This window comes from Capricornis sumatraensis, chromosome 6 (genome assembly GCF_032405125.1).
Source record: "Capricornis sumatraensis isolate serow.1 chromosome 6, serow.2, whole genome shotgun sequence".
In the NCBI taxonomy this organism is placed as follows: domain Eukaryota; kingdom Metazoa; phylum Chordata; class Mammalia; order Artiodactyla; family Bovidae; genus Capricornis; species Capricornis sumatraensis.
The window spans coordinates 13868594-13882804 of NC_091074.1; the positions used below are offsets into that span (position 1 = coordinate 13868594).

Genomic DNA, 14211 nt, shown 5'->3' on the forward strand with positions numbered 1-14211 from the left:
CAGCTGCCTCTTTGTTAGTATGTGAGCTCGAGAAACAGGAAGTCATTGCAGGATCTGTTTGGTGTATAAATTCCCTGTGGACACTGTGTCTAGTTTAGGTTTCACAAGACAGAGCTCGCATTTGAAACAGCTGCACGTGTGTCTTTCCTGACAGATCTGGCAATGTGGAGGCAAGTTGCTGTTTGTCCCTTGTTCCCGTGTTGGGCACATCTACCGTCTTGAGGGCTGGCAGGGGAACCCCCCACCCGTCTATGTCGGGTCTTCTCCTACCCTAAAGGTGAGTCTTTTGGTTAAAAGTGGGGAGGCTGGGAGCTGATGCATGTGTGCCACATGGCCACTGAGTGTCAACCTGATGGCTGGGTGACACCTTGGAAGCTGTCATGCTGGGTGTCACTTTTAACTTAGGCTGGATTTATTTGTGAAACTTCTTACTGTTTAAGATTATTCCTTGTATCCTACTCTGATTATCATTCCTATATCGAGTGTTTTCTGTGAAGATACCTCACATTAATTTGTAAAAGCTGGCAACCCACTCCGGTACTCTTGCATGGAGAATCCCATGGACAGAGGAGCCTGGAAGGCTGCAGTCCACGGGGTTGCGAAGAGTCGGACACGACTGAGCGACTTCACTTTCACTTTTCCCTTTCACGCATTGGAGAAGGAAATGGCAACCCACTCCAGTGTTCTTGCTTGGAGAATCCCAGAGACAGCGGAGCCTGGTGGGCTGCTGTCTGTGGGGTCGCACAGACTCGGACACGACTGAAGTGACTTAGCAGCAGCAGCAGCAACACTGTAGGAAAATAGTTGGAAAGAAAATACCAGTTTGTATTATTCACACATCAGTAAAATACTGTTCTTATCTGATTTTTAAAAAGTAAAGTGATTATAATAGGAGTTTGTGTAGTAAACAAAATCAGAGTTTTGAACAGTGCTTGTAAAAGTTCAGTATCTTTTGTATGGCTGAGTGCCCTCTCTGTTGACTGTCCCAACATTGTCAATCGGCTATATCCCAATACAGAATTAAAAGTTTAAAAATAACAGTAAAATATTTTTAAAAAATAGTTTAGTATCTTTTGTCCCCCAAACGAGGGACAAACCAGGAGAGTTTCACCCTAGAGTCTACAGGCCCCGCTGCTGGCAGGCCCATGGCCTTACTCCTTGATGGAGCAACGTAGGAGCCGTGTGGCTGCCATACTCTAAGAGCATATGACTGGTGCCTTTCATCTTCCGGAGCCCTTAACCAAGTCAAAAGCAGAAGGAAGTCTATTTCTGGCCACAGCTGCAACTCAGGACTGTTCCCCAAAGGGAACAGATAACTGAAGGAGAAACGAGGCTATAAGAACCAGCACAGCCCTCTGACCAGCCAGATTATCTTCAAAATGACCACCAGGGAGCCTCGTTAGACAGAGATCCCACTTAACACCAGACCCGACGGCCTCGCAGGAAGAGAACCTGCCCTTGGAATCAGCCCCACAGTCACCAAAAATTCATGACATCAGGTCAGTTCAGAAAAGCCTGTGCTACGAGGAACAGAAAGAGATGAGAGGGCAACACCCGTCACTGTCAGGTTAGCCGTGGGTCTTCTCAAAGCCCACCAAGTGCAGCCATCGCCAGCACCTCCGTCCTCTGCTTCTGTGTGTCCCCTCCGCCTCCAGGGCTGTTTCTCCAGCCAGCGGTCTTCTCTGAACTGCAGACCTCTCATATCAGCTGTCGCCCAGAACCTTCCTTTTCTTTTATTTTTTTTTTTTTTTTTTACCGCACTGCACGGCTTATGGGGTCTTAGCTCCCCAACCAGAGATCGAACAGTGAAAGCACAGGGCCCTAACCACTGGTCCGCCAGGGAATTCCCTAGAACCCTCGTCTTAGGTGGTCCTCAGATGTTTCCGACTCAGCATTGTCAGAGCTGAGCCATTAACTTTTCCCTGGAGATGGTTCCTTTTTCTGTGACCCCTGAGCCCACGAGGTGAGATGAGGAGGCAGGTGGTCTCCGCACCACCTCCCGCCTCGCGCACCGCCCCTGGTTCCAGTCTCTCCTTGCCCAGCAAAGGCCCTCAGGCCTCCCATGGGTGCTCACCCTCCCTCCTCCCCCATCCCTCTCCCCTCCGTCCCACCCCTCAGGCCATCTCCACTCCCCGTCAGGGTTATTCCCTTGGAAACTGAATCTGATGTCTGCTGCCTGCATAGACCCTTCTATGCAGATGGCTGTCAGCTTAGAGTTGACATGCGAAGTCCCTAAAAATGAACACTGGTGTCACTGAGAGCTGGCACTTCGTGAGAGCTGAGTGTGTACAAAAATCTAAATGCTTCACACAGATTCAATTCTTAATTATCCGAAGGAGTTTCCCTGGTAGCTCAGACAGTAGAGAGTCTGCCTGCAGTGTAGGAGATGCAGCTTCAGTCCCTGGGTCGGGAAGGTCCCCTGGAGAAGGAAATGGCAACCCACTCCAGTATTCTTGCCTGGGAAATCCCATGGACAGAGGAGCCTGGCGGGCTACACAGTCTTTGGGGTTGCAGAGTCAGACGTGACTGGAGTGACTAACACGCTTTTCACTTTAAATGGAGAAATGGAGGCAGCTTTTCTCTCAGTGAATCCTGCATCCAGAGGTGGTCACAGACCTCCTTCAGGGCTCCACACACACCATGGTTTGTCACATAGCTGTGTTGCCCTTTGCTGCAAGTCCTGACCCCAACTCACTAAACATTCCTTCAAACCAAGCCAGCCCTGTCCCCCATCCCAAATAATTAAATGCTCCTCCTTTTTGTTACTGTAACCTTTATACATATGGCCTGAATTCTTCATGTTCATGAGTACCTGGAAGACACGGACTGTGTCTAACTTTGGATGCATTTGCAAGAATTCAAAATATTTAGCAATAATGTTGTGCTCTTTTAGGAGACTGCCACTTAGAACTTCTTGAGCCCACAGGCATTTGCAGCAACAGGCCCATGGCCAGGCATTCACCCTTTGACAGTTACCTTGTAGCCAAGAAAACATGTAATCTGAATACCAGGTGTTCGCACTCCTGATATAGAATGGTCAGTCACCTTGGCCAGCGGGCCCAATGCAGCCCCTTTTCGTGAGTAAAGTTGTGTTGGAACCGAGGTTTGCTGTTGCTTTGCATGTTGCCTGTGCTGCTTTCCAACCGCAGCAGCAGAGATGAGTAGTAGCAGCAGAAACATTGTGGCCACCCAGCCGAAGACGGACTCCCAAGTCCTTTATAAAGTTTACTGCCAGCTGATGTCCAAGTGCGAGGACCTCGCTGGGTCTGTACTATATCCATCGCCTCCATTCACACCTGTGTTCAGTACAACCGCAGAAGTTAGGTCTTGGTTATCACATGCCAGCTTACTTGATTGTTCTTTGGTTGCTTTTCAGGATACACCACTGGGGCATTGGGAGGGGGAAATATCCACTTAATTCTGGGCTACAGTGAAGTGGTTCAGGTGTATATATTGTTACCAGACAGGCAGAGGCGCCTGCAGGAATGTGTCTGAGTGAGCAGAGCTGTTGTTTATCCCTGTGGTTTCTGCACGTGCCAACAGTGTGGTGCTCAGAGAGGAGATTGTTCTGGGCAGGGGCAGGGGACAGTGTGAGGGGCTGGGGGTGGTTCCAGCCAGCTTCTTACGAACCCTTTCTTCACTTAACTTCATCAGCAGGAGAGAACATATTATCTTAGACTGTGTAACCTTTTTAGGGCTTCCCAGGTGGTGCAGTGGCAAAGAACCTGCCTGCCAATGCACGAAACTCAGGTTTAATCCCTAAGACAGGAAGATCCCCTGGAGAAGGAAATGGCAGCCCGCTCCAGTGTTCTTTCCTGAAGAATCTCATGGATAGAGGAGCCTGGTGGGCTACTGTCCATGGGGTCACAAAGAATCAAACACAACTGAGCAACTGAGCACGCACGCACACGTGACCTTCAGCACCGTGACACCAGATTCTGTGTCCACCACTCTTTGGCTGAACACTCAGGACAGTGACATGTCAGGGTCATGAGCTCACTTGCACACACTTAATTAAATATACAGTCCTCTTGAAATGAGTTTGTCATATTTCGTATGTCAGGAAGAGACTGTTTATGATAGTACAAATATTTTTATTTTTTTATAATAATGTTAATTTTTTTTTCCCCAGAATTACGTTAGAGTTGTGGAGGTCTGGTGGGATGAGTACAAAGACTACTTCTATGCCAGCCGCCCTGAATCGAAGGCCTTAGCATATGGGGATATATCAGAGCTGAAGAAGTTTCGAGAAGATCACAACTGTAAGAGTTTCAAATGGTTCATGGAAGAAATAGCTTATGACATCACCTCACACTACCCTCTGCCGCCCAAAAATGTCGACTGGGGAGAAGTAAGTGTCAGCTGGGTGGCCGTGTGTGTGTTTGGAGACTGAGCTCAGCAGAAAGCAGAGCGAGATGGAAATGTTGGGGAAGAGAGAAGAATTTGAGGCGGGGAAGTTTGGTGGAAAACAAGGCAAGTGAGTGGAGGGTGTGGGCCAGGCAGACAGCTAGTTTGGTTTTATTGGGTTGGCCAAAAAGTTCGTTTGGGTTTTCCATGCAATGGCACAGAAAAACCCAAATGAACTTTTTGGCCAAACCCGATATTTGCCCAGCAAATTGGGTGTCAGCCACGATGAGGAAGTTGCCAGTGAGGGTGCATGGGGAGGGGTCAAGAGGGCACACATGGCCTGGTAGACACCCACTGGGCTGTCCAGGAGACCTTGGGCCCAGAAAGGAGGCCACATGCAGATCTAAGGCTGTGACGTGTCTTTGGAGCCCGCAGGATGTGTCGTGGGACTGAGCGGGAAGAATGCAGAGGTAAGAGGCTAGACCTGTCCCTGAGGAGCCCCAGCGCTTAGAGAAGCAGGTAGAGCAAAGTGACCTGCCCTTTTTGGTAAGAGGTCAGTAGTTTGGGTAGCAGGATGTGCTCGATCTCTCTCTGCTCCTCTGTCCTAACAGTTCTCTGTCCCGTATTTCCGTCTTCTATTTTGATGAGCTGTGTTTAACTCCCAGCTGGACCAGAGCCCCTGAAAGCCCAGGCTGCATTTTGGTTTGGTTATCTTTTGCTCTCGAGAATTCCTCACTAGCCTAGAGCCTTCTGTGTGGAAGGGATGAATTCTCTTGGTGAGCTTGCCCAGTAGAGGATTCAGAGCCCACCCTTCACACGTTGATGGCTCTCAGATGTCCACCTTTAACCCAGACCTCTGTCCCAGAGCCCCGACAAGCACATCCAGCTGCCAACAGACGCCAGTGGTGACCTCTAGTCAAGTTATAAATCTGTAGTAGTATTTCCAAAAAGGGAGAAGATTGTTTTTGTACAAAACATGCATTCCAGAGATGGAAGCACATGTTTGCCACGTACTTACAATATATACAGTTTTCCCATAGGTGGTCTGTATTGTTTAATTTGTCAGCTATAGCTTGACTCCCCCCATTTGACTCAGTGGTAAAGAATCCACCTGCCAAAGCTAGAGATGCCAGAAACCCAGGTTTGATCCCTGGGTGGGAAATATACCCTGGAGAAGGAAATGGCAACCCACTCCAGTATTCTTGCCTGGAGAATCCCATGGACAGAGGAGCCTGGTGGGCTACAGTCCATGGGTTGCAAGGAATCGGACATGACTGAGCACACATGTTATTTATTATTACTTACAACGTCCCTAGTCAGAGAGGAGCCTCACTGTCCGGCCTGCTGGTCACAGCTACCCCTCTGCCCCTCCATGAACCCCAGCCCCTGGATACAGCTGTCAGGAGTGGGAGCCTTACTTCCCAGGTTCACTGATGGTCTAGATACTTAGGGCCAGTGTCTGTGACCACTGTAGTCAGGTCCCTTCGCTCTGTTTCTCATGAATCTGAAATGGTACTCATGGTATTTTTAAATTTCTTTCTTCTGTTGTCTTTTATCAAAATGTATAGGCCAAGGTCCTTCATTGAAATGAGCCCCTTCCAGTGTTGACTTTCAGACCATAAGTGGTTTCACGCTATCCAACCGGTGGCTTTCTTACATTAATTAATTGTTACCAGTTATTGGTTTTTGGCTGGGCTGGGTCTTGGCTGCTGCACGGGCTTTCCTCCAGCTGCAGCCCGTGGGGGCTACGCGCTGGCTGTGGTGCACAGGCTTCCCATTGCAGGGGCTTCTCTTCTGGCGGAGCGTGGCCTAGTTGCTTCTCAGTATGTGGAATCTTCCCGGACCAGGGATCAAACTCGTGTCCCCAGAACTGGCAGGTGGACTTCTGTCCACTGTGCCACCAGGGAAGTCCTAACCAATGACTTTTCAAGTATAAACAACCTTATAAATCTAAGAACAACAGGAAACCCTCTCTATCTCTTTGCATGTAACAAAATTGCTTCACAAATCAATATGATAAGTAGGAAAAAAAAAAAAAAAGACCATAAGTGGTCTGAGAGATGACTATAGCTCTGTGTTCCCAGAGGCCTGACAGGGACAGTAGGTACCAGGCTGCACATACCCCACCCTCCATGTGGACCTCAGCCTCAAGACAAAGTTCTCTGACCTCCTGCTAGAGCTTATCAGAATCTAAACCGTTACCGGCCTGTGACCCTTTGTTCATTTCTTTCAGATCAGAGGCTTTGAAACTGTGTACTGCATCGACAGCATGGGGAAAACCAATGGAGGCTTTGTGGAGCTGGGCCCCTGCCACAGGATGGGCGGGAATCAGGTACGCCGCTGGCTCCAGGCTTCCAGATGCAGTTGGTATGTGCTGGGAGCCAGCGCGCTGATGCAGCACAGGCTTTAGCCTGGTTTTCAGTTTGGTAATTGTGATTGTTTGATAAAGTAAAACATTCTGTGAAAAACCAACAGTGCTGAAGCATTTGCTTAAATGAGGGGATACGAGCAGTGTTGGTTTTTACGCAAGCAACCTCAAACTAGAATTTGTGTCTCATATAAGAGACTAGAATATATTCTTGCTTGAGTGTAAAATTGTGTAAGCCTCACTCCCTAACAGTTTTGTTTGTTCAGATATTGTTCAGTTTTCCACATATTCCCCCCAAGAAGCTGGGATGCTATTACCAGTCGTGTTCCCAGGTGGTTCCGATGGTAAAAAATCCGCCTGTAATGCAGGAGACGCGGGTTCAGTCTCTGGGTTGGGAAGATCCCCTGGAGGAGGAAATGGCAACCCACTCCATTATTCTTGCCTGGGAAATCCCATGGACAGAGGAACCTGGCAAACTACAGTCCATGGGATGGCAAGAGTCAGACACAACTGAGAACAGCAACCACATATTTTCTTCCCTTCCTATGTGAGTATTTTTCTTGTCTCTAATTTAGATGGTGATACATTATCAGGTCTGTTTCCACACTTTCATTTTATTACACTGTTGGTGTGATTAATATCTTAATGACCGATTCTGTATCTAAAAGGCTAAATAGTTAGAAGCGATCTTCACTACCATCAAAATGAGTAATTCCTGTCTTTGGACTTGCAGTTCTGAACATACAGAAATGTGATAGAGAGATAGGGTAGTCATTGAGTCTAATTATAAGACTTGAGTTTCTTTCTGTTTTAAATAGCTTTTCCGAATCAATGAAGCCAATCAGCTCATGCAGTACGACCAGTGTTTGACGAAGGGGCCTGATGGATCCAAAGTTATGATTACACACTGCAATCTGAATGAATTTAAGGAATGGCAGTACTTCAAGGTATTCTGCATCTTAGTTCTGAAATATATGCTGTTTCATTTTAATATATGGAATTGAGACATGTAAACCTTAAAATCTGCATTCTCACTGGCTTGCATTTCCCTCTCATTTTCCTGATAACAGAGCACCCCTTTTATTCTCTAGTACAATGTCATCATGGACGGGCACCACCCAGGGTCTATGCAGACCCACTGTTCATTTATCCACATAGGGAAACCAGGGTTCCCTGAGGCAATCATCACCATTTTTCTAATATCAAAATCTGATCTTTTTAATCTAAATGATAATATATATAATTTTAATGAATGGCTCATTTATATATACATATGTATCTATAGTTTTAATGAATGGTTCTTATAGGTTAACTTTTAAAATAGTGCTGCCTGTTGTCCAGCAGGTGGCGATAGAGATGAACAGGTAACGTGTTGAATTCCAGGCTTCACAGCTTCTCCTCCTGGCTGTTAAACGCAGGATATGTGTTGCCTGTTGCTTGTTTTAAAGGCCACATTTAGTTCTTCATTTGACTCTGTGGGAGCAGTGTTTCTATTTCAGGTGTGAATTTTCAGTGTTGTGTGCCAAGTTGAGGATTCCAACGTTCGAATGGTACTCTATAATTTTCAAAGTCTAGACTTGGCTAAAGTAAATCAATTTATTGTGAAACAAAAAGTTGAAAAAGCTCCCCCAAACTGAAAGAAGCTGGCAGCCCTTAACTTTCTTTACACATCTTGTATTTGTTGTCATACCCTCCCTGCCGGAAAACACTTGTTTGCCATGTAGTGACCATGTTAATGGTCTAGCTGAATATTCCCAGTTATGGGAATGATATATGTTGCATAGATAATTACCAAGAAGCGGTAAGTTTGTGTCAGTTGCTGATGTTAGGAAGGAGAAGATTAATATAACTCCCAGAGGACAGAGCATTTATTTCCACAAAGAAAGATGAATAATAGCAGTAAAGCCTAGGGGTGAGGAAGGACAATATTAGTTAACTAGTAAAAGAAGGTTAACAGGTGCAAAACAATATGAGAAGGAATGGATAAAAAATGGGATGCATATATTTTAGATACTATATTTTAAAGGACACAGCACCGAATATCAGTCTGTGTATCAGATGTTACTATTAATAAATATTCACTGGGGCCTTTCAAAAAATAGCTAAAGCCCATCATACTATAATGGAAGAGAAGGAAAAAATGTAGAAATAAAAATAAGCAAAATGGGGCTTCCCTGGTGACTCAGCGGTAAAGAATCCGCCTGCCAATGCAGGAGACGCAGGTTTGATCCCTGATCCGGGAAGACCGCACTGCCACAGAGCAACAAAGCCCATGCGCCACAACTACTGAGCCTGCGCTCCAGAGCCTGGGAGCCCAGACACAGCAAATGCGGAACCCCATGCACCCTAGAGCCCGGGCTCCACAAGAGAAGCCACCCCAGTGAGAAGCCTGCTTACCACAACTAGAGAAGAGAAAGCTGGCACCCTGCAAGGAAGACCCAGCACAGTCAAAAATAATAAATAAGAAACAAAAACAAGCTATTAAAGAAATAAAGTGCCACAGGATAGGAAAGAGAGATTAATAGGACGCTTTGTTTCTGGTGAGTTTCGGGTAGGAAGTATCACTGCACGGAATCTTGAGGTGTGATGAGACTTTTCGTGGAGGATGAATGCGATGACAAGTGAGCAGAGTCATAGCATCTTAGTGTAGAGAATTCTAGGAGCTGGGTGTTTTCTGGTTCCCTGAGTTGTTCTCCATGGGAAAGAGCATGGAACTTTTTATGGTCTTTGCGGAGTGACCGACCTTAGCTGAGGATCACAGTGCTGGAAACAGTGGGTACTTTCAGGAAGATAATTCTGGAAACATTGTCAAGTCTGGGCTGGTGAGCAGGAAGCCAGTTCAGGCAGCAGTTCTCACTCTGCTCCTCTGGACCCGTTTACATCCTTACTGACTGCTTACACACTCCCAGGGAGATTTGTTATGCAGCTTACAGCTCATGGGGTTTCTGAATTGGGAATTAAACCTGAGAACTGTTATGAGTATTGATGTACGTATTCGTGTAAAAGTAACACTCATAACCCTATTACATGTTAATATAAATAACACTTTTAATGAAAAATAGCTATTTTCCCCACCGCAATGAGAAGAGTGGCACTGTTTTATAGGTTCACAAATGCCTTTAGTGTCTGGTTTCATAGAAGAGCTCTGGATTCCCACTCTGCTTCTGCATTTAGTTTGATGGAAGGTGTTGTTCTAGTTGAGTATCTGAGGAAAATCCAGCCTTGGGTAGACGTGCAGTTTGAAAACAAGGGATAATTTAATAGCCTTTTCAGAGAATTGGGCTACACAAGTGTGTAGGTGGTGGTTTCTTTTTATTCATTCATTTGTTTATGGCTGTGCTGGGTCTCCATAGCTGTGCCCAGGCTCTCTCTAGTTGCTGTGAGCAGGGGCTCTGCTCTAGCTGTGCTGCACGGCCTTCTCATTGCAGAGCACAGGCTCCAGGTGCCCAGGCTGCAAACAGCTGTGGCTCCCGGACCCAAGAGCACGGGCTTCAGGAGTTGCGGTGCGCTTCTGGAGTTGCCAGGGGGTGTTGCTCCGCCACGTGTGGGATCTTCCTAGATCAGGGGATCTGTGACCCCTGCATTGGCAGGCAGATTCCTATCCACTGTACCGTCAGGGAAGTGCCAGGAGTTTATTAAGTTATTTGCAGTGTGGGATCTGGAATCCCTGTCAGTGAACGTTTCGTCCTCTGTTGCATCAAACCCACTTGTCTGGCTTAAACTTTGAGTGGATCTTTTGTGACATCACACTTTCACAGCTCATTTGGAAAATATCGACTCACTAAGTCATGCAGATCTTCCAAATGATGGCACATTTCATCATACACTGCCCCTGAAATCACAAATATAACCACTTTTTACCAGAAAAGTCTTTAAATCTTGCAGTGCTGTCACATTCTTGATGATGTATACAAGTTTTCTAAAACTCAATTTTTTGCTTGAAAACTTGGGTTTCATCAATGGCAACAAATAACTGTCAGCTTTATATTGTTTTTCTTTTCCCCTTGAAGTGACAGGCTCACTTTATTTTCGGTAAAATTTCTCCCCAGCCCCAAGTTTGCATAATTGTAATCTGCCTGCGATTTGTCCTTTCAAGTCACATGACAAGAAAAGGTGCTCATTCAGCCCTCAAGTCCAGCAACTGCCCATGTTCTGGCCATTCTTACCTACTGTCTCTCAGAGTCAAGACTTAATAAAACTAACACGTTTTACTGCTTCATCAAGGATGTTCTCAAATGAAACTGGCTTTTTTCTAATTGTGAGTCTGTAGCCATGGAGAACATGACCCCTTGATTGATGCTACAGCCCCAGCTCTTTGACCCAGCATAGCTTTTGCACTGTCTGTATAAATGTCCATACAGTGGAAAAGGCAGTTAGGGTCTTTGTATTCTTAGGAAATTGTTTCGACCCTACAGACCCAATCTTAGCTAGTCTGAGGACTGCACTCTGAGAGCTGAATTGAACCTCCAGCGGGTAACAAGGACTCGACTAAGACAAGGGTGGTGGGGGTGGGAAAGGGTATAAGCCCAAGGCCCTGCAAATGTCTGTGTTCAGCTGGCGACTCTAAGGAAGGAAGGCGGGCACGCAGCCTGAGCTGCGCTATCCTAAGCTCAGGACAGCTGGACTCGCTGGATAGGAACTAGAGCTGGTCTGGAGGAGAAGATGATGAATTTAAGTTTGCATGTGTTGGATTGGAGGTACCTGCAGTACATCATGCCTGAACAACAAAAGGATGTAGAAGACTGACAAGAGAAACCCAGAGTCTGGGGTGAAGCTGGTTCATGCCTGACCAATTTGCTTGAATTGTCTTCTTACGAAAGCCAGGAGGTGACCTGTCTAATGCCAGTGATAGCACAGAGCTCACGTGTAACGCTGTGTTTCCCTGTGTTTTCCAGAACCTGCACAGACTGACTCACATTTCTTCTGGAAAGTGCTTGGATCGCTCGGAGGTCCTCCATCAAGTATTCATCTCCGACTGCGACTCCAGCAAAATGACTCAAAAGTGGGAGATAAATAACATCCATAGTGTTTAGAAGGAATGAAAGAAATCAGTAACCTACCTACTGACACGTAAACGTATACAGGACTGAAAGCCGCCTGAAACCTGCTGCAACTGTTGTCACCTGTACAGCTCCAAACCCAGAGGCTCCGTGGGAGCCTGAGGATGTTGATAAACTGTGATTTTTACAATAACATGATCATCTGCAGTTACTGTTTACAAAACTGCTTTTACCTTAAACTTTGTAGATGTTTACATCTTTTTTGTTTTGTTTTAAGATGATGTTGGTAATCTTTGCGTTTAGCTCTGTTTTATTTAGAACGGAGTTAAAAGCATTGTTGTCTTCTTTGGGATTACACTCAGGGGTCTGAAAGGCAGTTTGATTTTTTTTTTTTTTTAACACACTTGAAAAAAAAAAGGTTGGAGTAACCAGACTTTCCTATGTAACTTGGTGATTATCAACCTGTTGTGTCTTTATTTAATTTTACATCTTTTTGAAGCACTGCCACAGGTTATTAGCCAAGGTGGCCTTCCTCCACGGTCATGCTGCTTTTTTGAAAGGTGAATTTCAACACATTTAGTGCCTCTTTCATTTCTTGGTATACTATTTCAGGAGCTTTGAATGCAATTTGTAGGATGGTATTGATGGAATCGTTACCTGTCTGAGGACTGAATTAACTTGCTGCCATTTGCTCTGAAATTGAATGCTGTATGGCTCAAAAAAGAAATGACAAGATGGAACATCCAGGGCTATTCTGCAGAGTTGGAAGATTTGTGTGGCATTAACTCCTCTACTTGTCGGCATTCCATTGCCCTCTGTCAGTCCCTACTCCTAAGGCATGAGGGGGGCCTACTAACTTGAGAAAAAATGTCCTCTGACATTGAGGATTGGCTTTTCCCCATTACCTGTCACTTTAGAAAACTATTAATGTTTTTCAATTTTGAAACCTTGAAATGAGAGTAACACAAATAACACACCACCACTGTAAACACATCAAAGGTTTGTTCTAACCAAGGTGAGAATTTCCAAACCCGTGTTGGATTAAGCCTTACGAGACTACTATGTGTTATAACCTAAGCTGTGCAATTTATATAGTCAAGGGTGAATGGACCTTTCATTTATTTCTTCATGAAATTCCCTGCACAGTCTTTAAATTTAAAAAAAGTCTATTGAAAAATACAGTTCATGAACTCCTTTCTGTTCAATTATCTGTTAGTTCCCTAGTGTTTCTTGTTTTTTTTTAGGAAGTATATTTCTGTTAGTATTTTTCCAATGAGAAGACTTGTTTGAATTCACACATTTATTGAGATAGATAGTACCTACAAGAGGAAAACCAAATACTGCAAGTGGTCAATATATCTAAATAGTCTCTTATTCCCCACAAGATTAAAATGCTCCATCAGAGGCAAAAATAAATAAATAAATAAATAAAAAGAAAATTAATGAGGCAGGGAATGGCAAGTAAATTAGAGACTGATCCTGTTATCATGATCAATGGAAGGAATTCACAAACTACTACCAGAGAAAAATATATTTCACTAAAGCTTAAAAAAGAAAACAGAAAAAAGCACCTACATTTATTTAAAAAGAAAAGCCTACAAACTTGCTTCTTACAAGCTTAGCTCTTAAATTTGGAGAGTCAAAGTTAAACATCTTAAACAGAGTTTTATTTATAATTTTGAATCGTCAATTTGTATTTTGCTCCTGATCTCTGATCAACCATTTGAGCTTTCATTCATCTCTAGGGATGTTTAAAAAGGAATACATTTCTATGCCTATATAATTGCAAAATAACCATAAGTAAGAAACTAAGAGAATTGGTGTTTAATACTTATGTGTTTGCAGGTAGGTCGCATTTTCCTTGTTGAATAGATTATAACCTTGTTAACTATGCATAGGCCTAAGAACAGTGGCACAGAAACTGTGCATGTAAATTTTAAATGGGTATTTTGTGCAATTCATTAAGATACTCTATAAAAAAGGACTCTATATATTGAAATCAGAAACCTTACCAAACACAAAAAACATCAGAAGCTGCTGCCATAATGACTATTTTCTACTGTAGGCTGTTTTGGAAATAATTCCATATCCTTGCTTTGTAAGTTGATAATATCACTATGCATTTCTACACATTTTATAAATTTGATTTATGCAGATTTTGATACACTGTATGTTTCTGTAGAAATTGTATAAATATTCAAAATTTTATTAGGGGTAAATTTGAGAAGTTTATGTATATCTTAATTCTGGGTTGCTTGTTTTTTAGGTGAGAAATAAATAAAATATTGTATTTTAATCCATGGGGTTTTTTTTTTTAGTACTTGTAATCCTTTTTATATATATCTAAACACTGCATGTTTGAAGTAATTACTTGATTTTATTGTTTATAAGGGGCTTCCCAGGTGGCCCTGGGAAGAATCTACCTATGAATGCAAGAGATGCAAAAGATGCAGGTTCGATCCCTGGGTCAGGAAGATCCCCTGGAGAAGGAAATGG

General features: G+C 44.2%; 1 protein-coding gene across 4 annotated transcripts in view; it reads left to right on the top strand.

The window, feature by feature from the left end:
• GALNT7 (polypeptide N-acetylgalactosaminyltransferase 7) overlaps positions 1 to 12139 on the top strand; it is a 138982-nt gene extending 126843 nt beyond the window's left edge. For 3 of the 4 annotated variants that reach the window (XM_068973943.1, XM_068973944.1, XM_068973946.1), the window contains 5 exons: positions 155 to 277; positions 4133 to 4351; positions 6581 to 6679; positions 7534 to 7662; positions 11611 to 12139. In XM_068973943.1, the coding sequence (XP_068830044.1) occupies positions 155 to 277; positions 4133 to 4351; positions 6581 to 6679; positions 7534 to 7662; positions 11611 to 11748 (708 nt within the window). In that variant the 3' untranslated portion in view covers positions 11749 to 12139. The remainder of the gene's footprint in view (positions 1 to 154; positions 278 to 4132; positions 4352 to 6580; positions 6680 to 7533; positions 7663 to 11610) is intronic. The other variant, XM_068973945.1, reaches the window with a different exon arrangement.
• The last annotated feature ends 2072 nt before the right edge of the window (positions 12140 to 14211 follow it).